General features: G+C 38.5%; 1 protein-coding gene across 1 annotated transcript; it reads right to left on the bottom strand.

The window, feature by feature from the left end:
* Window positions 1-1,087: 1,087 nt before the first annotated feature.
* Window positions 1,088-19,107, bottom strand: rasal3 (RAS protein activator like 3). Its single transcript, XM_022193057.2, has 19 exons — window positions 18,342-19,107; window positions 15,351-15,487; window positions 14,127-14,205; window positions 12,081-12,148; window positions 11,916-11,992; window positions 11,115-11,244; window positions 9,860-9,958; window positions 9,107-9,781; window positions 8,857-9,001; window positions 8,628-8,772; window positions 8,307-8,543; window positions 7,323-7,524; window positions 6,158-6,249; window positions 5,958-6,071; window positions 3,724-3,916; window positions 3,127-3,237; window positions 2,837-3,027; window positions 2,267-2,351; window positions 1,088-1,418 (listed from the first exon to the last, which is right to left on the bottom strand). The coding sequence occupies exons 1-19, from the start codon at window positions 18,949-18,951 to the stop codon at window positions 1,323-1,325; spliced, it is 3,486 nt and encodes a 1,161-aa protein (XP_022048749.2). The 5' UTR covers window positions 18,952-19,107; the 3' UTR covers window positions 1,088-1,322.
* Window positions 19,108-20,897: the final 1,790 nt, after the last annotated feature.

Genomic DNA, 20,897 nt, shown 5'->3' on the forward strand with positions numbered 1-20,897 from the left:
CTTTCCATGACCACAGGATGTTTTCTGACACGGTTGTTTAAGAAATGAGAAGCTCCTCACTGCATCAGCTCGGTGTAAATAAGTTATTGCAGCTAAAACATTTTCATCACTGCACCTATTTGATTAGTTAAGCTTCAGTGTACCGCCGGCGGTACACCTACTAATTTGCATAGGAATTTCAAGAATGTCCGACGGGTGCAAACGCGATTATACAAACACTATACGCCGATGGAAAGCTTAGCTTCTCATGAATCCGCCGGTATAAACCACTTTCAGATGCGATTACCACGGCGGGTGAGAAAAACACATTTGTCCGACAAAAACAAATATTCATCCATCCGTTCTCTATGCACGGCTTCAACGCACACAGCGCGACTCACATTTCCGGGTTTATTATTACACACACAAAAAAAAGATTCCACAAAAAACGGCCATAATCCAACCTTTTACATCCAGATGACACAAGCCAGTAAACTATTTTGTCCAAAACATGTCCTGAAGTCGGTATAAAATCCCCGAATCGGTCGTTTTCAAGGAAATGCACCTCGCGATGTGCGTCCAATATTCCCTGTATTTTTCGTAATTTTTTTTATTTAAAAATAGAATATTAGCGATTTTTTTGTACTGAAAACGGCTGGAATTGACTGAAGCTTAAAGGGTTAAAGCATGGTGGCGACTTTTTTTTGGCCAATGTATTTGAAATAAATTAAATTACCAAAGACTAGACACCAAACAGTGAACCTAGTTAAAGTAGCCAATTGTAACTAGTTAACACTGATTCCTTTGGACTGTTGGATGGTTTATTGTATGTCAGTGATTAATTTTCATAATTTAAATGTTTTTGTTGTTTTGTGTGTTTATATGTTTTAGGAATTAAAAATGTTAAATAAATGTATAGAGTACAGTTGTTCCCTCTGAATTGCAGTAGCGTAGTAAAAAGCAGGTTATAGTGGTTATTTAGAATAAAAATCGGCTACAACTGCTTTAAAACTGTTCTTATACTGTAGAAAGTACAGTCCTTGAGTAGATGTGTTTTTTTTTTTTTTTTTTTACCGTTGTTACATTTAAACTGACAGATCCCAAAACACACAAGAGAAGCAGTTTTTATTTCAAGGTTAACAAGTCAAACACATCTCAATAAAAAGCAGGAACGCAGACAAACGCTGTAGGTTTCATGTTCATCTCAGTTCCATTCTGAACATATTCAGAAAACAAACAGACAGACCATCGCTGTGACTTTAGGCTGTAGTTTCTTCATGAGCTTAATATGTGCATTTATACAAAACTGCAAAGCTAAACCTTTTTTCTTTTTCCATCAGGGTTCAGTTGCTGTTGATGTGAAGCTTTTCAGGATGCTGCATGTTGTTTTGACTGCTCAGCTGCTGAAGGTCCCTCATCAAACCTGCAAACTGCTCCTCCTGCAGGTCAGAAACAGACATTATTGTTTTGAAAACGTCGTGTCAGCCATGTAGGAGTTTCAAATGCGGTATACGGTCACTGAGGATTATTTCAAACACAGTCAGTTTTCTCTCAAAAAAATACTTTTATATAGTCATCTTTCTCATGGTCCTTGAACTACTCATTCATCTGAAACAAATTAGCCAAACTGACCCTTAAAATATTTCATCAAAATCACTTTATTCTGCTTTCAAAATTTGCCAACAATTAATAATTTGAATTAGCCAGATTATGCAAAAAACAAACAAACAAACAAACAAAAACTGCACTGCATGGCACAACTCTGAAGCCATTAGTGACTCAGCTGTAACAAACAGTTAAATGAAAACAATTCAGGGACTTTTAGCTGAAGTGCAGGCTGTGTATTCTGCATTTTAATTGTCTAAATAAAAAAAATAGCAAAAATAAACAATTTGCTTGAATCAGATTCTGTAAAAAATAAATAAATAAAAGGCTTCTAGACTTCTAGACTGAACTGCAAGCTGTGTTGACAGAGAGGAGACAATCTCTATATTATGAAGCATCACTATTTTTTCCCTATATTGGTAACACGGGCACTTGATGCTGTAAAAACATCAGTTTTTAATATCTTACAAAGTCTAGTGCATTTTTGGCTGTTAAGGGGTTGAATAAAATCTGTCTGTCTGTCTGTCTATCTGTCTGTCTGTCTGTCTATCTGTCTGTCTGTCTGTCTGTCTGTCTGTCTGTCTGTCTGTCTATCTGTCTGTCTAAATTAAAAATGTAAATTGTAAGGTGAACTACTCCTTTCATGAAGCTGTACATGCACTTTGTTCTCAGTCTTTCTTACCAGAGCATTCATCCTCTCGGCCGCTGCAATGGCAACACTTAGCTTCCTCTCATCTTCCTCCCTTTCCTCCTCAATCACACCCAGCCTGCAACACACAAAGTAAAAAAAATGTTTAAAATCAGCAACAATAATGTGATACTATAATGCTGAAAAACTGTTCAGATGAAATAAACACAAAATATTTGTTAAACAATATATTTCAAACCCATTTAAATACAGTAAAACATTGTGCTTTTACAGTCAAATATTGTAAAAGAACTAATTACCATTTCTAAAAGTACAGATTTTAGATGTGGACATATTGCATAGTTTTTACCTGTTTTTAGTACAGTCAGTGTGTAATTATATATGAATATTGTTTCCCTGATTTTCCAAGTCATTATCTGTAACTTAAAGTCTGTAAAATAACAGTTAGAAAATATAACAGTGTTTCAGTCCTTAATATGCATAGTTTTTCTTTAAAATAACACCGGTTTATCTGTAAAACAACATCAAATTGTTACAGAGGTTACAGTTAAAAACAGTTAACAGTTTGCCTTTTTTTTTACAGTGTGTTGTTTACAGTCTGACCTGAAGGTGGCGCTGGCGAGCTGCTCTTCCCGCACAGCCAGAAGACCACGGAGCTCGTTCACCTCCGACTGCAGCATTGCATTCTGGTCCTGGCTTTGGTTGATGAAGTCCTCCAGGCGCTTTGCCATGTCCAGCTCTCGCTCGGTCACCTGCTCGATCCCCAGACGAAGCTCTGACAGCTCCTGAGCATGCTAGTGGATGGATCACAGGTTTACAGTTTATGTCTTGCAGTTATTGAATCACACATAACCACAATTACTTTCGGTCAGCAGGTAACAGGCTTTACTTACCCTGTCCAGTAAGTTGAACTGCTCGTTCTCAGTCTTCATCTCACTCGACTCCCTGTTCTGGTTGACTTTAATCCAGGGAACTGGTGCAGGTTGACGTTTGATGCTGGGATTCTGAAGAAAACAAGTCTGACTGTCATCATAATTCATTTTAATTAAGTAGTACTATCTCTGTTTCTGCTACAACCTCTGTGTCCATTCTATTTTTAAAAGCCTAAGGAACGTGCCAGTCAAGTGTTTTGGGCTTTTTCTTGCTCCTGTCAACTAGTACTATGTTATGGTTTATTTTAATGAAAATTTCCCACTGTGGGATGAATAAAGGCCTATCATATCTTATCTTATCTTATCCTAGATAATATACACTTGAAGTATTTTAAATTAGCTGTAGGACCTGGTTGCACTGTTAAATATTGTAGTGACCAGAGGAGGCAGTCGCGTCCATGTTGGCAAACATTGTAGGAGTTTATCCAGTAAAGAGGCACCAAGACAGAGCTTTCTGAAGCTTGATGACCTCCAGTGAGTGTACAGGGGTTAAATCACGCTTGGATAATCTAGGTACGACGTTCTTATATTCCAGTGGCAGTTTCTCTTTGTACTCACAGTATTTGGCAGCGAGATGAGCGGCTGGTTGACATCCACATCCACCTCCACCTCCTGTTCGTGGTCAGATGTTGGCAGAGCTTCAGAACTTGTCTGCCTCTTTACGGTATGTTTTGCATGACCAGGACGCCGGTGTGGAGCGCTCTGCGTTCTGGCAACTGGTTTCCTTTCTCTCCTGCGAGTTCTGCCGTCCCTGTTAAATAAGTGGATTAATGTGGTAATTATTTAAATTCCATGCATCAAGTGATGGCTTTGTACAGATTTAAGATGCCTGGTACTCTGAATTGAGCAAAGCATTCCTGCAAGACAAGTTTGTCTGCCTATTGTCCAGACCATTCTGCTATACAGAATGGTCTGATGGCACCTCTTTATCATTCTGAAAGAAGAATAAAAAATACTCCAGCTTAGTTGTATTTTTAAAGCAAGTCACATCATCATCATATTATGAAGAGCAAAGCAAAGGATGTGGCTTCAGTGTTTCCTTATAATAGTAGCACATTGTTTTGGTAGAAAATGTGCATGAAGGTAGAGCAACACTGCAATTACAAGGGATAATTTTACTGCAAAAAAAGAAAACAAGCATGGCTGCCTTACTGCACGATCCAAACTTTCAGCAAAAATTAAAAATTTAGAGGTTTTTGTTCCTGTGAACAAAACTATAAAGCGGAAGCTGGTAAGTTGGTGGCTTGTGCACATCCTACATCCGGTGAGTCAGATTATTAGTTTCAATATCTGTATGCTAACGTAGGTTAGCCTCAAGTTGTAAAATGATTTGCTTGTTTGGCAAAAGCATCTGCTGCTTGAGACACGATAATCATAACCATCCATTTTTGTGTCATACATATGAAACATGTTTGGTATTATTAGGACAGAGGTTTTAAACCCCTTACATTATAATCTGGGCTCAACATCCCTTTTGACTGAGATCCCAGATGAGATCTATCCTCTGATTGTTGAGAGGAGCTGCACAAAGAAACATCAGCCCAAATTTCCTGCAGTCCAAGCCTGGCATAAGAGAGTGCATGTCTATTAATCAAATGGTTTCAGAAAACCATTCTTCCACAACTTTTGCCACAACACATTGAAAGCGCTGTGTCTGACCTGTACTGTAACTTTTAGAAACTGACAGACATTTATATATACAGTAACCCACATACCACAACTGGCCAATATAGATGTGTGAAAACAGCGTGAACTTCTCTTTCAAGCTCTGTTTTTGCATTCTTGACACAACAGTTTGCGGCATTTTTGTGTGCACACCGAGTGAACAGTACGAAGAGTGTCATCCAGGAACTGTTTGACAGTCAACACGAGTATCCCTATTACTAAATATGTGCTACGCTTTCTGTATCTGATTTTTTTCTTCCTGTATTGCTGTTCAGTGCTTAACCTGACTCTTAAGCTGGACTGTGTGGAGGACTGAATTAGAATCTGATGTACTTCCAGCCTAAATACTCAGAGTAGTGACCAAACGAATGAGGCTATGGATGCAATGTGTGACTGTTTCTTCCTTCTCCTGTAGTTTGTGTTTTGTAGCTGATATCTTCAGCTACATGTTTCTGATCTGCAGTTGCTGTCCTTCAACCTTTAAAGTGTGTTTTGTTCTCTTTTGCATTGTTCATCCTATTCTCTCTCCTTTAACTTCACCCCTAACTGGACGAAGCAGAAGGCTGTCTTCTCTGAGCCTGGTTCTGCCAGAGGTTTTACTTTTTGTCCTTATCAGAAAAGGGGAAATTGTTTTCTCACCCCACCGTTGTCAAGTGCTACTCAAAGGAAAAATGCTTTATTGGGTTTAGAAGATATTCACCTGACAGCATAAAGTTCTTTGGATGATTTATGTTGTGAATTGAGGCTATATAGATAAAATGACATTAAATTTAGTTTAATTTGAATTGAATTGAAACAGAGTTGAACTCAATTAAACTAAATTGAAACTGATTTTAATTGAGTCTTAATTGAACTAAAACTGAATTGAACTAAACTGACTGGTCAAAAAACTCAGACATCCAGAATGAGAAGGACTAGGTTACTACTTGACACCTTCCTATGGAGGTACTCTCAGCAGGTGTAAATTAGGCGCCAGGCAAAGACTCTATTGGTTCTCATTTGGCATAGGAATACCTCTCGTTCCCGGAAAAGGAAAAAGAATTTATGAGTGGTATCATTGGTGCAAAAACTTCGAGAGATGTCAAAAATGGCCTTCACTTGCTGTAGGAGACATACAACTATCATACCCTTCTCGTAGGCCTTTGGGCTCAACAGGAAGCTGCTGGAGGGATGACAAGTGGGGGCTGTACTTGTCCAAGTCTCTCGGTGGAATGTAATCTGGTTTGGCTTGTCCCATTTGGCTGCAAGAAAGAGGCTGCTTCAGTAACACAAACAAGATGTGTTCTAGTTTGTCCGTGGTCAGAAACGATACAGGACTTCAGCGTACCTGTTGACAATAATCCGAGGTGCTTCAGGGCCCAGTGAATCTGTTATCTGGTTCAGAATCGAAGGCAGAGGGTGCAGCTTGTCAATTGTTTCCTGAGGAAGAAACAAGCTGCATGTTAGGGCTGATTTAACGTATCCTCTGTATCTTGATACTGTTGGATTAACGTGGAAAACAAGGTTGTAGATTTTCAGAAACTCTCTTTGCAGTTAAGATGTGCAGACAGGGGGAAATTGAACCAACTAACTTAACTGTTCTAAATAAAGTGAAGTTACATAAAGCACAACACAACATGACCATAATAAATACAAAGGCTAACATCCTACATTATCATTAATTATGCAGATTAACCTGAAAAATCTAGAACTAAATATATAACTCTACAAAAATAAATCTGAAAAATCCAATGATTCCATGAATTTGCAGGGATTCTTACTATGAAAGGAGATTCTTACGAAAACACTCATCTGGAAAACATATTAATGCGGATCTACAGTAGCTTAGATCTATGTACAAATAATATCTAGATGCAGATTACACATTTGTTTTCAAGTAGGCGATATGTGTATATTGGTTACAAGAGTATACATTCTAACTAGGTCCACATCTTAGGATATGTAGAACGTAAATGCTAAAATCTTTTTTCCACCTGACATTAAGCATTAAGGTTAGAGAACCAGTTTACTTCTCTCTAGGTGCCTGTAGGATTATTCAATAGGTATGGGAACCTCCTTTGTAAAAATACCTTTTCAAGATAGGTATTTAAGAGTTCTGCTTTTGGCTTTTTTTTTTTTTTTTTTTTTAACTTTGCTAAACTGCAAATCCAGCATTTATATACACTGACTTCAGAAGGTGCTTTGCCAGGTTTGAGGTGGTGAGAAAGAAGTTGTGATCTCTGCCAGAGCTCTATCATCAACTAAATTTCTTTCGTTGTTGCTTATAAACATCATTGTCTTTTGATGTTGTCACAGTCAAAATGGACAACATGTCATACACGTTAGTTCTTTTCTAGCATCAGCAGGCCTAAAGTGAAAAACTGTCAGTCCTGCACACTGGAAACTATGCAACACATTAATCAGCCAAGTGTTCCAATCATACAGATGCTTTAAGTCAAAAATTGTTAAGTACTCTGAGAGCAAATCCGACTCATTTTTTCCCCCCATCTTACCTGGTTCCTCTGATAGACTATGTCTACCAGCAGACCGTGGAGTACAGCTAATCGCAGAGGCAAATCGACATAGCCATCGAAGGAGGACATTGTGATTTCAGTGTCTGGGTTGGACACTGTTTGCAGGAAGCCCCTCATTCCATCCCAGTGCTGCTGCAGGAATTCGTTCATAAACAGCATGTACTCCTCCTTCTCTCCAAACCTGAATCACAACAAGAGGGATGTCTTTATTGACGGTTCTATGGTTTGTTTTGAGTAAGTTTTGCTTTTGCAGCCTGATCGCTGCCATACAGGCATCATAGAGAGGCAGCACTATTTGGGGCAGAATGCTTCGGGTGAAAACTTTGAAAAAAAAAATGTTAGTGGACATTTTCCCTGTCAAAATTGCTGTTTTAGTTGACTCATATGATTTATTCCTCAAAGGCAAATCTGTTGTATTTGTCACTGGGATATAAGATCATTTCCTAGTCTGTCCTGGTTTGTCTTAAACACATGAGCTCTGGCTGGAGACCTTTAAGTGTCACAGATGTCTTTGTCATGGTGCCCACTGCTAGCTACATCTTCACGATGCTCTCTGCCTGCCAACATGGAGCAGCTTGTAGTCCGATACAGGTGCCACCATTAATCTGCAATACTTTTTTTTTTTTACATAAATGTAAATAATACAGGTTTTGCTACTTTTTTTGGAGCTTGTGGAGCCTCGGTGCACGTCACCCTCTCCACACTAAATTTCAGACAGTGCCCTACGGAGTTTTACAACAAAGTTTATGATAACTAACATAACATAAAGGACTAGCTTGGGTACAGAAATGCGCTTTTTCTTGCTGCATCGATAAGATATTCAGTGGATCCATTTTAATAAGTTTAATGTACTTGAAGCATATATTACCTGAGAAAATAATATCGAATTGGGACCACGGTAAAAAAAAAAAAAAAACTTGATCAGGACATCCCTAGTAAGCAGATATATAAGAAACCACTCACAGGGTGAAGTTGGCCAGATTCTGGATGACTTTGGCAGTGAGGGTGAGGGTACGCAGGGTGTTTGATTCTGGGTATGGTTGCATTAGACCAAAAAGAGAAGGACTGAGAATAGCAGGACATAAGAAGCGAAGGAAAAGGGAAGCCGAGATAAGACGCTGGCCGATCTCCACTCTGCCTTGGTCTTCACACAGCTCTGCCCAGCTGGAGAAGATCTTGTGTAACTCTTCGGGAAAGGGTCTGGAGGCAAGAAACATGTCAAACATCAGCTCAAACACCCACTCCTAGCTAAAAGTTTAAGTATTTGTTAATGCGTGTCCTCACCCATGGATGTCAACAATCTTCTGCACCACCTCCTCACAGGTTTCACTTAAGTGCTTCTGGTTGTTTGACAGTTCAGACGCCGGGCATTTACGAGGATCTACCTCACAGTTCTCCACTGAGGCGTAAAGACGGGTGATGAAGTCCCCTGTAATGACAGAGAAAATACAGTGAACACAAAGCACCACTCAGTACCATCTGAAACAGGACGTTTGCCTCTCAACTACCTTACCTAGCGTGTCAATGAGGTACTTCTGGCCAACCAGCTTCATATATTCATCTATGGCTTTTGTGGCCAGTGTGTTCTCTCTGAAGATCAATGCTTCCTTCTCACCAAGACGTTCTACCTCAGCGCTGCCCAAATCAATGAGAAATTCCTGCAACAGACACATTCCGTTTATAAACATGTCTCATTATACAATCTTGTATTTTAAATTTGCATTGTCTCGCAGATGTATTATGCATTTATGCTTATAATCCACCTTGGCTTTGCCGATGCTCTGCAGAACATGGACCAGAGCTCCTGCCAGCTCTTCCTTCTCCTTCACATTCAGAAGTGGTTCCAGGTTTCTGCACATTTCTACGTAATCCACTGTCACATATTCTGCAAACTCCTTGTATTTCTCCATCGGCAGCACTTGCAAATTCTGGAAGCGGGCCTTGATGCGGAGTGAAGCCTGTGGACCCAGCAGTTCTTTGTTCCCTGTTGTGCCAGACGATTTGAATGGAGTGATGGGGTACCACTTCTCCTGATATGTCCTCCCTCGAATGTCAGCCAGTGGTATGGCCACGCTGCCCAGTGGGTGCAAGCTGGATTCGTCTCGGGAGTGGCGCTTTTTCTTGGGATCTTCTTCGCGGAAGAGGTGCAAGCTGATTTGGGAGACGCAGGGCAAGTTGTCAAGCTCAAAGAATTCACCCCAAAAGAGTTGACACCCTCCAGTTGCACCTCCACTGGTCCCCAGGCCTCCCAATGACCCAGAAGATCCATCTCCTGCCAGGCTGGAGCGGTTGGGCAGCTTGCCAACAGCTCGACTGCTGGTTCGGGCAAACAGAGTTCCGTCCAGATGCACCTCACAGTAATAACGCCGTTTGGGTGGCAGATCCTTCGCTTCGTTAACCCACAGACTCAGGGAGTTCTCTGTGCGCTCAATATTATCCTGTAAACATTGATGCATTATGATCATTCAGAAACATTTTAATGTTAAATGACGCATATTGTAGAGTAAATGGCTCACCTTATTAGGCTGGGCAGCCCGTCTCAGGTCTTCAATCCAGCGGTCACGTTCGGCAGCTGAGGAACAGCCGAAGCAGTGGGTGTTCTCAGAGTTTATCACCTGCAGCAAATTGAAACCAATAGGACTGCATTAAAAAGTTTTCAGATGTGGAATACGTAAGATTGCTGGCTTCATCAGTTAGGCAACGTGAAGACATTCTGTCATTCAAACCCAGGCCACTTTTCCATTAATATCCTTTGACTTTAGTCAGAAATACTCCAATGTTGATGGAGAGAACCACAGTACATATGCAATATTTTTCATTCACGCGAGATTACACGAAGTGAGATATAATGCAACAAAAATACTAAATCTAAACTAGCAGCAGCTCATCAAACTGTTCAGATTATTAATAGCTGAATTTGCCTAGTTACTGCTGTTTTTTAATGCCCCTATGGATTCTGCTCCTGTCTGATGCTGCAGGTATTTAATTAGCTCATAAGAAAGACTCCTACAAAAAGCTGGAAGACAAACTAATCTGTGGCTCTGTCTAGTGTGAAGACAAACCAATATGCAGTGTGACCTGCTGTTGGATCATGACCTGGACTGATCCGTTCTGCATAGGGTAATTTTTATTTATAGATAGTTATTTAATGACAGTACTGGCAACATTATTCTACATTGACAGCTGCCTGCAGCTTTCTTGCTTTGGAGACACTCAAATGGATCCTGCTACTGTCTGATGATGCAGAAAATAGTCCTAAACAGCTGGAGTCAACAAACTATAAACTTAAGCTCATTTGTGTGGAGAAATAAAATCTGAATTATTATTATATCTGAATTTTTATCACTTATAGTTTTCTTATTATGGACATTTCAATTTGTGTCCTAATAAATTAGAAACTGAAGAGCGAAGTGATGGAGAAAGATGTGTTCTAAGTGTGTGCTTGCCAAACAAATTCTATCTTTTGCTCTCTGTCATGTTTTTGGATGAATATTAGCACTGAAATGTAAAAAATACTTCCCCAAATCACTTCATACAACTCCAAGCGGCTTAGCTTGTGCATGTCTATCCGTTAATATGACTGCATGCAGTTCAGATTTGTGCTGTTAAAGTCATACAGAAATGCCCGACCTAGTAACATCGCAATTTTTACGGAAAAGTGACATGAAGACGACATGTTCAGTTGCCATCAGATTGACAGAATGGAGTACTCGTCTAAAAATAGTGGTGAATATTGCATTAAACTCCTTCAATGCACAGGCCAAAATTTACCTCAAAGCAGTACTTCTCCCCCAGAATAGAGCTGTGTACCGGCCTGATGACAGTGCTTGTGTCTGCACTCAGATCTAAAGTCCCCACTGGACTGACTGGAATTGAAACAGAATCCCGGGAACCATAGTGCCTTTGAATAAAACACAGTGAAACAACTCAGTCAGAAAATAAATTATAACTGTTTTGTCAGTTTTGTTTTGCACCACCCATTATTTCACCCTTGGGACACATAAACCAATGACAAAACTTAACTAAGGACAAATTTGAGGTACTTTACTGGAAAAAACAAATCAGCAGATTAATATGTAGTAAACGTACTCATTAGTTGGAAGCAAAACCGTTCAAAATGAACTTCACCTCAGTGCACTACAAGAGTAAAATCCTACTTACACATTAATCGGGAGAAACAATTACGTAATGATACACTATTTAACAGCATAACAGTAACAGCAGACATTTTAGTGCACTCAGTACTTTTACCTATCATCCAAAAGGTCCTGTCAACCAATCGTGACATTCTTCAGTTTCATTGGAATTCAGAAAATTTTGATTGATTTAGATTTTAATGTCTTTTAAGCAGTCAAACAAGGGCTGCTACTTTTTGAATTTTGCATGCAGATAGATTTGCATGTCATCTACAAAACAATGAAAAGAAATCTTGCATCTTAAATATGAACCACAGGAGCAGCATATACATGAAAACAAGATCGGGCCCAAAATGGAGACCTGAGGGACCCCACAAGGCCACTACAGAGTGTGACTGTGTATCTTTTCCTTCAAAACCATAACAGTGTACTTTACCTGCTTCCTTTGGTCAGTCCCAGCTGGGTGTTGCTGTTCCTCTTGGCCTTGTTCTCCAGACGCCGCTTGATCCGCGCCTGAGGGTGAAGATGGCACGCATGGAGCTTCAGAGTAATTACAAACCACATCAACAGGACATGCAGGCCGACTGGAAATAACACTCACCCTCACACCACCATCTTGATTCTTTGGTCGAAGGCCTCCTGGTGGACCCACATGGTCCGGGCTGCATTCTAGGTGAAGTAATTACAAAGGATACAAAGTTATTTTTTCTCAGTTTTTTCAGTATTCTTCATGTGTTAGCTTAATGAAATTATTGACATAAAATTAAACATTTTCCGTCATTATTCTTTACATTTACAATTTGTGGTTAGAACTTTGTATATTCCTAGTGCATTTTTGTGAGCAATTTGTTTCTAGGTAGTGTCTGATTAACTTTTTTCACAGCTGACATTCTGACTTGCCAGAGATGTAATTGATAGCATTAACGAATCACCTCATTATCGTGTTTTCCAGTAAAAAACAATATGGCTGGTGGTGTGAATTAACCTGACAACCTTGGATACTGGGGTTAAGCTCTTACACTGTTATTTATGGTGTGATCTTGCCTGAGTAATTTAATTATGAGGGATTAAAACCCTCCAAAATTAGATAAAACATTACCTGACTGTAATAATAGGACTGAGGCCCTACACTCTAAAAATAATGTTTGGACTTAAAAAATTACAGTTTGCATCAATCTTTTTGAAATTCTGCAACTTTTAATAAAATTCTTCCACCAAAACTGAGTTAGAGGAATTAGGTTCTCCCCTTTAACCAAATTTTAGATTTTATTTTTTGTCATTTAAATGGCGGTAGCATAAAGGATTGCTAAGAAAAAAAATTAAGTTATCCGGTGTTACATACCTAATTACACGAATCATGAAGACAAGTTTTTCAGTTGACAAACATTTTAAAAATTAAGTTGCAACAACTGGATTTTCTTCAGGCGTTTTCACATGGCTTTCACACATGGAAATTGCCCCACAAATTATAAATAAACATGAAGGGTTCGGTCTTGCTGAGCAAATTTGTAACATAAGACTTTGTCATGCCTTCCACTAGTTTGCTAAACTGTAGGCTCGGCTGACCAAATTGCACAGCTAAAAATTAATCATTTCACAATTGAAAATATTCCAAAATGAATTGCTTTCAGAAATTGTCCAGGCTTGTGTAGTTGAAAAGTGAAGAGTTACTGTAATGTTAATTTAGTGTAAATCAAGCTGATACTAATTGCAAAACTTAACTTAGCTCATTTAACGTCCGACAGGATAACTAACTTTGGACTAAAACACAGCATTTCAAGGATTCCCTGGATTCCCTTTTATTTTTAAGTTAGGTGGATTATTTTGTGGTCTTTTTTTTGCTATTCCTTCAGACACTTGATTGGACTAGTTTTTCGACTAATTAAATTAGTTTTACCTCACCAGCTCTACTACCAGCACTCATTTCTGAAGTTTCACTAACAAAAGACTCAGAAATCATTCGTTAAGGATGCAGTAATACAAAATAGGTTTAGATTAAATCACACAGGATGTGGCTGTTTGCTGTAAGCTGATAGATGCAGCTGTCTAAGAAAAGTTTACTAATTGTACTGACTTTCTGCAATAATTCTCCTTAATTTGCATGGTTAGTGTCCATTGTGTAATCCTTAAGTTTTTTGGTAAAGGTGAAAGTTTACGGTCATTGCTTACCCAAAGCCCCACCACAAACAATCCAGCGTCTAAATCCCATCATTTAGTCCAGAAATGTGTCACAGTCTTATTAATTTGATGTCTTTAACATTTCCCTTCTGTCTTCGTTAACTTTTGCTGCTGCTGTAAGAGCTGAGTATAAATGCTGGATCCACACAGCAGCTTCAGAGCTTCTTCTAATCAAAATGAGTTAAATGGAAGAAAGATATTGACTTCTCTGCGGCTTCTCTCTCTCTCCTTCTCTGTGAGTTGTCATTGGACCACTAGAACGCCCCGGCTTGATGTTATCTTCCCCAAAAAAACGTAAAGGAAGCAATTTGACAGTCATTCTCACGAATAAACATCCAGCTATTTCCTCTGTGACCGTCTGCACACTCATAGTGATCTCAGTAGCTGCTGCTCTGGTGGTGCTTCCTGATAGTTTTCACAGCATTAATCTGCTTTTCATACGGTTTGATTTCTGTATGTGTGTGCTGACCTGAGTCGATGTCCATCAGGTTCATCAGGCTGACGTTGGACAAGTAGCTGCTGACCCGGTTTCTGGTCCACATCGTTGGCTGAGAGGAAAAATATGCATTATGTCATTCTCTAAAAATAACATTTGAGTATGTCTTTCATAAAGCTAAAACTGCAGGTAATATGAGGATAAGTATAAAGGACATGAGCACAGAGCAACAGTAAAATGAGTAAGGTCAAAAAGAAAGTACAAACAAAATATGCAGGATATGCAACCGCTCAAAAAGCTTTAACAAAGATAGAAGTTTCAAGAGGAAATTTAAGAGAGGCTTGAGATTATTTTAGAGTAGAGGTTTAGCAGACAGAGAGCTCTGTAATAAAGTAAACATTCTGTCTTTCAGGAAGGTATTTGTCATCCCTGCGAGAATCGGACAGTATGTAAGTGATGTATGATACATAATAATTCACTAATTTATGATTAGAAGTAATTAATAAAGCTACTGCATGCAGCTCTCTCACTTCATTCCAGCCATGAATATGAATTAGATATTTTGTTCTCATTTGGATCCTGCTGCTGTCTGATGCTGCAGGTTTTTGATAAACACAGAAGAAATAGTCCTCAACAGCTCAAAGCTATGCAGTAAACCCCTGTTAATGTTTTGTCAAAAAAAAAAAATTCTATTTAAACAATGCCATTCAGTCTCTGAGGAAACTATTTGTCATTCATGCAAGATCTGGCATTACACCCAGTGATGAATGACACATGATAACTGATTAATTAAGAATTATAGGTAATTAATAAAGATATCAGTTGCTACATGCACACAACTCTCTTGCTTTCATTACAACCATGAATATTAATTGGGTATTCCGCTCTCAGATGGATCCTGCTGATGTCTGATGCTGCAGATATTCGATAAACTCAGAGGAAATACGTAATTCAAAACAGCTGAAAGCAACAAACTGCACTGTGCTGCTGTCAGTGACACAAGAAGAAAAGTACATAATGTGACTTCCTGCTGAGTCCTGGACTGGACTGATTGTGTATTCTTGTTGGTGATAATTTATTATTACATATCAAATTAAATAGAACAATCCAGCAATGTTTTGGAGGTCACCCAGACAAACTGTTATGAAAAACTCAAGCACAAAGTAGCTATAAGCAACTTTTTGAAAAAATACACTAAGACAACAGTTTGAGCTTGTCAGTGGTTGGTGAGTGATTTGTAGATGTGTGTTCTGGTACCTCTTCCTCTGGAGAAATGAGAATTTGTCCATCTTCCAGCATACAGTTGCTGATGTCCCATAAAGGAACCTCCTGAGGCGGAGCCCATTGTAGTCGAGGGAGTTCAATCGGTACCACTGGTTCAGACTCAGCCACATCTGCTACGACATCACACACACATTGATATTCATCACTACACTGCAAAGAAGAGAGTTTTGTATGCACAGTTTTAATTTTGTAATTTTTAAAGTAATTTTTAAACAATTTACTGTTATTTCACAGATTTGACCTGTTTTGTTAAAGTGCAGAGAACAGCTAGTAAAATCTCAGAAAATGAATACCAAAGCTGTAAATAATGTCTACATTAAAGACTTAAATACTGTTATGTTCCAGATGTTTTTAATTATTTGAAACATATTTTTTTATTGCATTACAGATAATAGCTAAATCATATAATAATAACAGCATAGACATCAAAAATCTGTGTTTTCATAAGTGGTCATTCCTTCTTTTTTTAAACAGTGTTTGACCATGTAATGACACCTTGTTTGAATGAAAAATTATGCATATTAAGGATTTTTATTGTTATCTTGTTATTTTAGAATTGTTATTTTACAGATTTTACATGTTTCCTTTGTTAAACTGCAGATAATAACTAGCAAAATCAGAATTTGAAAAAGTATTTAGATATTAACCATGAAAAAATCGGTCCAGATAAATAACAACCACTTAATAACTTATTTAACTATATTTAAATCCGCCAATACTATTGTTATTTTACAGATACTATTTTAAACAGAAATTGTATGTACAAAGGACTACATGAAGTTAACAAAAGAAAAAAGTTTTAACTGTTATTAGATCTTTTCCTGTTTTGTCGTATACACAACATCCACTATGATCACAGAAAAAAAATGTAAATTTACATATTTACTGTAAAAAAAAAATTGGAAATAATATTTTTTTTTAAAAATAATTATTTGACAGTTTAATTGTAAAAAAAACAAACATAGTTTTTCTGTTTTTAAATCAGCTAAATAATGTCATTCTTTTGCAGATACTTATCGCTATTTTTAACGGTTTTTATTGTTTTTCAGTCTGATAGTTTTCCACTCTTTTTAGACATATTTCTTCTGGCACTCTTGCTGCAATATTTTCACCTTTTTCTTCTTCATCTTCTTTTTTCCTTACATAACGTGTTTTTACAGTGTCCTGTCTACGGGTTATAGGGAGGTGACACTGCTGTGAGGTCAGTGCACAAGATATTAATCACATGATGAAAACATTGTGCAAAATAAATAAATAGATTGTCTCGCTGCGTGTGTAGCATCTCGACACTGCAGCAGCTTAATTGCAGGCACATGCCGACCCTCAGTTTGTTTTTCCTTTCTGGTAATTATGGTCCTGATGACACTTATCTCCCACAGCGTTTGGCCACTCCTATTGGTGCCGCTGATACTATCGGCCTCTCTCTTTTCATGACACACCAGGTTGAGCTGCACTTCCTGTAGGTTGTGTAGTTGTTTTTCCTGATAATGTACACGTTCTTCCTCTTGCATTTGCATGAGCCTCGTATTTACATTTTACTTAGAGGCGTTAGCTTTTCTCGTATAAGTCACAAAAAAACAACATTGCACCGGTGAAGTATCCGTAAAGAAAATATAAAAAGATACTGACAGGAAGAAGTGTTGCTCTGTATAATGTATAGTTATAGTAAAAGTCCATAACAGCAAAATGTTAAGAAGAAAGAAAGAAGAGAAATGTAAGTTCTGACACACAAAGCTGTTTTTAGTTTTTCTCCAATCTTTGATTTTTGCTGAGATGTTGGATAACTTTATTGAAATGGAACCATGTGAGAAGTTTGGAGGAAAAATCTGAGTTTTAGCAGTTCATAGGCGTCTGAAATGTGAGCTGCTGTTTGGAGGAAGCCACAAAGGTTGAACACAACCATGTGAAAACTGCAAAAATAACGAACAAAAGGACAACAAATAAGATAAATGAAACAACAAAAAAGAAAAGAGGCAGACAGGACACAAAGACATCAACAAGACAAAATGGCTAAAACTAGTCAAAAACATACAAATGAGACACAAAATTTCAAAAAGCAGACACACAACAACACCAACAAGACATTACCACAGAAAGTAGTCATAAAAATGACACAAATGAAACACAAAATTGCACAAACAAGGCATAAGTCAACACAAATAAGACACAAAACAAGAAACAAAACAACACAAAGGATTAAAATGACACAAATAACACACAGAACAGCACAAGGAGCCATAAAAGGACACAGATTGGACACAAAATGACAATAACAAGATCCAAACTGACACATATTAGACATAAATCAACACAAACCAGACACAAAAAACACACAAGCTAGACACAGAACAACACAAATGAGACAGAAAATGACAAAACAGACAGACACAAAATGACAACAACCCCACACAAAGAAGCAAAAACATGACAGAACAACACAAAGCAGACACAAAATGACATAAACGAGACCTAAAATGACACTTAACAAAACAGCAAAAAACAGTCACAAAATCATGTAAACCAGGCACAAAATGACACAAACCAAATGACACCAACAAATGAGACAAAAACAACAGAAGCAAGAAACATAATGACGTCAAATGACAAAAATTAAGACAGAAAACATCACAAAATGACAGAAATGAGACACAAAACTACAGTTACAGTGAATGTTTGATATGGTGCAACTCTCTAAGAATATAGTATATTATTAGAAATTATAATTATAGTACAATGTAAAAGAAACAATGAAATCCTACAGCCCTCAGTATTTTACTGTCATTTTATATTTAAAAAAGTGTTTCTTAGCTCGACTTTAATATGTGCTAAGTCTAAAACTCTGCAGTCTTCAGCTAAAACTTGAAGGGAAGGCACATTTTGCAAATATGATGAGTGGTTTTAATGACTTTACATTGATGTTATTTTACATATAATGTATAAGTACTGAAAGTATACTCAGATTACCTTGCAGTAATGCCGATGTGCTGCTGCGAGTGTGCAGCCGAGGCCTCTTGAGCTTCTGAGAAACTGTCCTCAGGTACTTTTTGAGGAGCGTCCCACCTCCGGCTCTCTGTGAGGGATCAGCGGAGGAGGAAACCCCCGAGGCCTCAGCAGGTGCAGCTGAGGATGGAGCTGCACTGGTGGAGGCGGAGGAGGGCGACAGGGCCGCAAACAGCGACCCTGGAGGCTCGGACAAGGCCCTCCTGAACGGGTTCTTCCTGCCTCCTCCGGCCCCTTTCTCCGGCTTGGCTCCCTCCCTGTGTGAGGTTTTTTCTGCGTTGTCCTCGCTCAGGGCCTTGCGCCAGTTTTGCATCTTGCTCCATTTGTTGCTGGAGGCCTTCTGAATCTTATCGATGGTGGATGTGGAAGAAGCCGCTGCTCCTGTTTCTGCTTCTTCTTTCAGCTCATTTAGCGTCCCCTTGGAGCCGGTGTGCCATTTGTAGGTGTTGAGGGGGTCAGTGGTCTCGGGTGTTGGTCCTTGTGGTGATTCCACATGTAACTCCTTTTCCTTCTCCGGGGATTCCTGCTCTTTCGGCTGAGCTGCAGACTCTGGATCTTTCTCCTCAGTGCCCATTTTGGATTTTTCAGCTTGAATTCCTTCTTATTTTCTTCACCTGCTGTCTTGTAGATGTTGGAGTTGTGCGTGCAGAAGGAGGCGAATGAGTCCTCTCTGCTTCTGTCTGTGTGCTTCTCTCGTTTCCTGTCTTGCAAAAAACGTTATCCGGCAACAACATGCAACTAAGCTGCTCTGTCTGTGGTCGCTTTGCTGCAACTCTTCTCTCACGGGCTGTTTGGTTCCTCATCAGATGCCACAGAGAAGTTCACCTATTTACAGAAATTTCATTTTTGCCCTTAATGTTTTAATTTAATACTTCCCCTCTTCTTCTTTTCTTCCTGTTCTGCTTTTATGTCAAAGGTTTTTTCTCATGCAAAACGACCTTCACTTAGCTCAATCTGCATTAAATTTGTGTTCGTAACTCAAAGAAATGTACATAGGTGCTGTTTTCAGAGCACCGCATTCACCTCAGAGGAAACCTGTCAGACTTTGTGTCATTTTGTTCTGTCACATTGTGAAAGATGTGGTTTTACAGGCTAGTTAATGAAAATGACATGGTTAGCACATCAGACTTCTAATTTCAATAGAAATTAGTCAACATGCTAAAGGATTGACTAAATCTACATTGTTAACAAGCAAAAATGTGGATAGAAATGCTACAAATCTGGCACCAATGGTTGTAGAATAAAAAAAAAAAGCAATAAATACTGTACCATTCAAAACTGAAATTAGCAAGAAGAACAACACGTCTATAAAATGATTTTTAAATTTAACATGTAAATTAGTACATTTTTGGCAGTTTAGCCTTAAATTATGTGTAATTTCACAAAACAGGAGAATATGTGCAAAATAACTGTTTTTGCATTTTTGCACTTGATAAAATATTTTATTATTGGGTAATTATATATATATATATATATATATATATATATATATATATATATATATATATATGTACACATAACATCGTAATACAGTTAATGAGATTTAAGTTTCTATTCTTGAAAGTATACTTGTGGTAACTAGTATGAAAAAGAGAACATCTTTCCTGTCAAATATGTCAGATAATATTAGTAGTAATACACTGACATTTATATTCGACAATTACGTCACAGTTAAACTCTGATCGTGATCAATAATCTGTTATCCATAGGAGAAAGAGTAATAGTATCTCTGAGCATCCGCTGCTGATCAGCTACCTGTGGGCGTTTGGACTGTTGACTGTTGATATCAGTTTCCTGTCAAAGCGTAGCTGCTCTTTCAACTGAATTTAGTTTGTCAGTCTCTGAAAAACCACATCCTGCCTTCATACTTCTTTCTGTTCACTCACACCTGCAGGATTTTCTCTGTTTCAGTTCTCAGTTTATCTGATCCAGGGCCGGCCCTAGGACTTTGGTGGCCCTAAGCAAGATTTTTAAAACACACATGCACATGATTAACAGCAAATATTTATTTTTAAAAAAATGTATCCTAGACAGGGACAAAATGCGAATCACACACTTATTGTGGTGTGGCCCCCTCTAGTGGATGTGGCTATAAACAACGGCATAGAGTGTTTATGCCAGCGGCCGGCCCTGATCTGATCACAGCAAGTAGCTGGACAGAGAGGTACTAATGGCAGCACAGGACCTGATGTCTGAATATTCTAATGGATGTTTCATATCAGACCCAGAGACGGTAAAAAATGGAAAGAAACGTTTACACCAAAAGCTACACGTCATCACAAACGTACCATTCCCACTGTGAAGCATGGTGGTGGCAACATCATGGTGTGGGGATGATTCTTAGCAGCAGGCCTTTCCATGTTGTATTATTATGCAAGTCTAATTAAAACAGTTATCAAAAATAAATGATTTGCTCTAGCCAGATTCTGTGAAGTACAAAAGATTTTGTGTTCGTCATCACATGAAGGATCCAGGGAATCCCCTGTTAACAAGGGTAAAAACTAAATTTCTGCCCTTCCA

This window comes from Acanthochromis polyacanthus, chromosome 3 (assembly GCF_021347895.1).
Source record: "Acanthochromis polyacanthus isolate Apoly-LR-REF ecotype Palm Island chromosome 3, KAUST_Apoly_ChrSc, whole genome shotgun sequence".
Lineage (NCBI taxonomy): Eukaryota > Metazoa > Chordata > Actinopteri > Pomacentridae > Acanthochromis > Acanthochromis polyacanthus.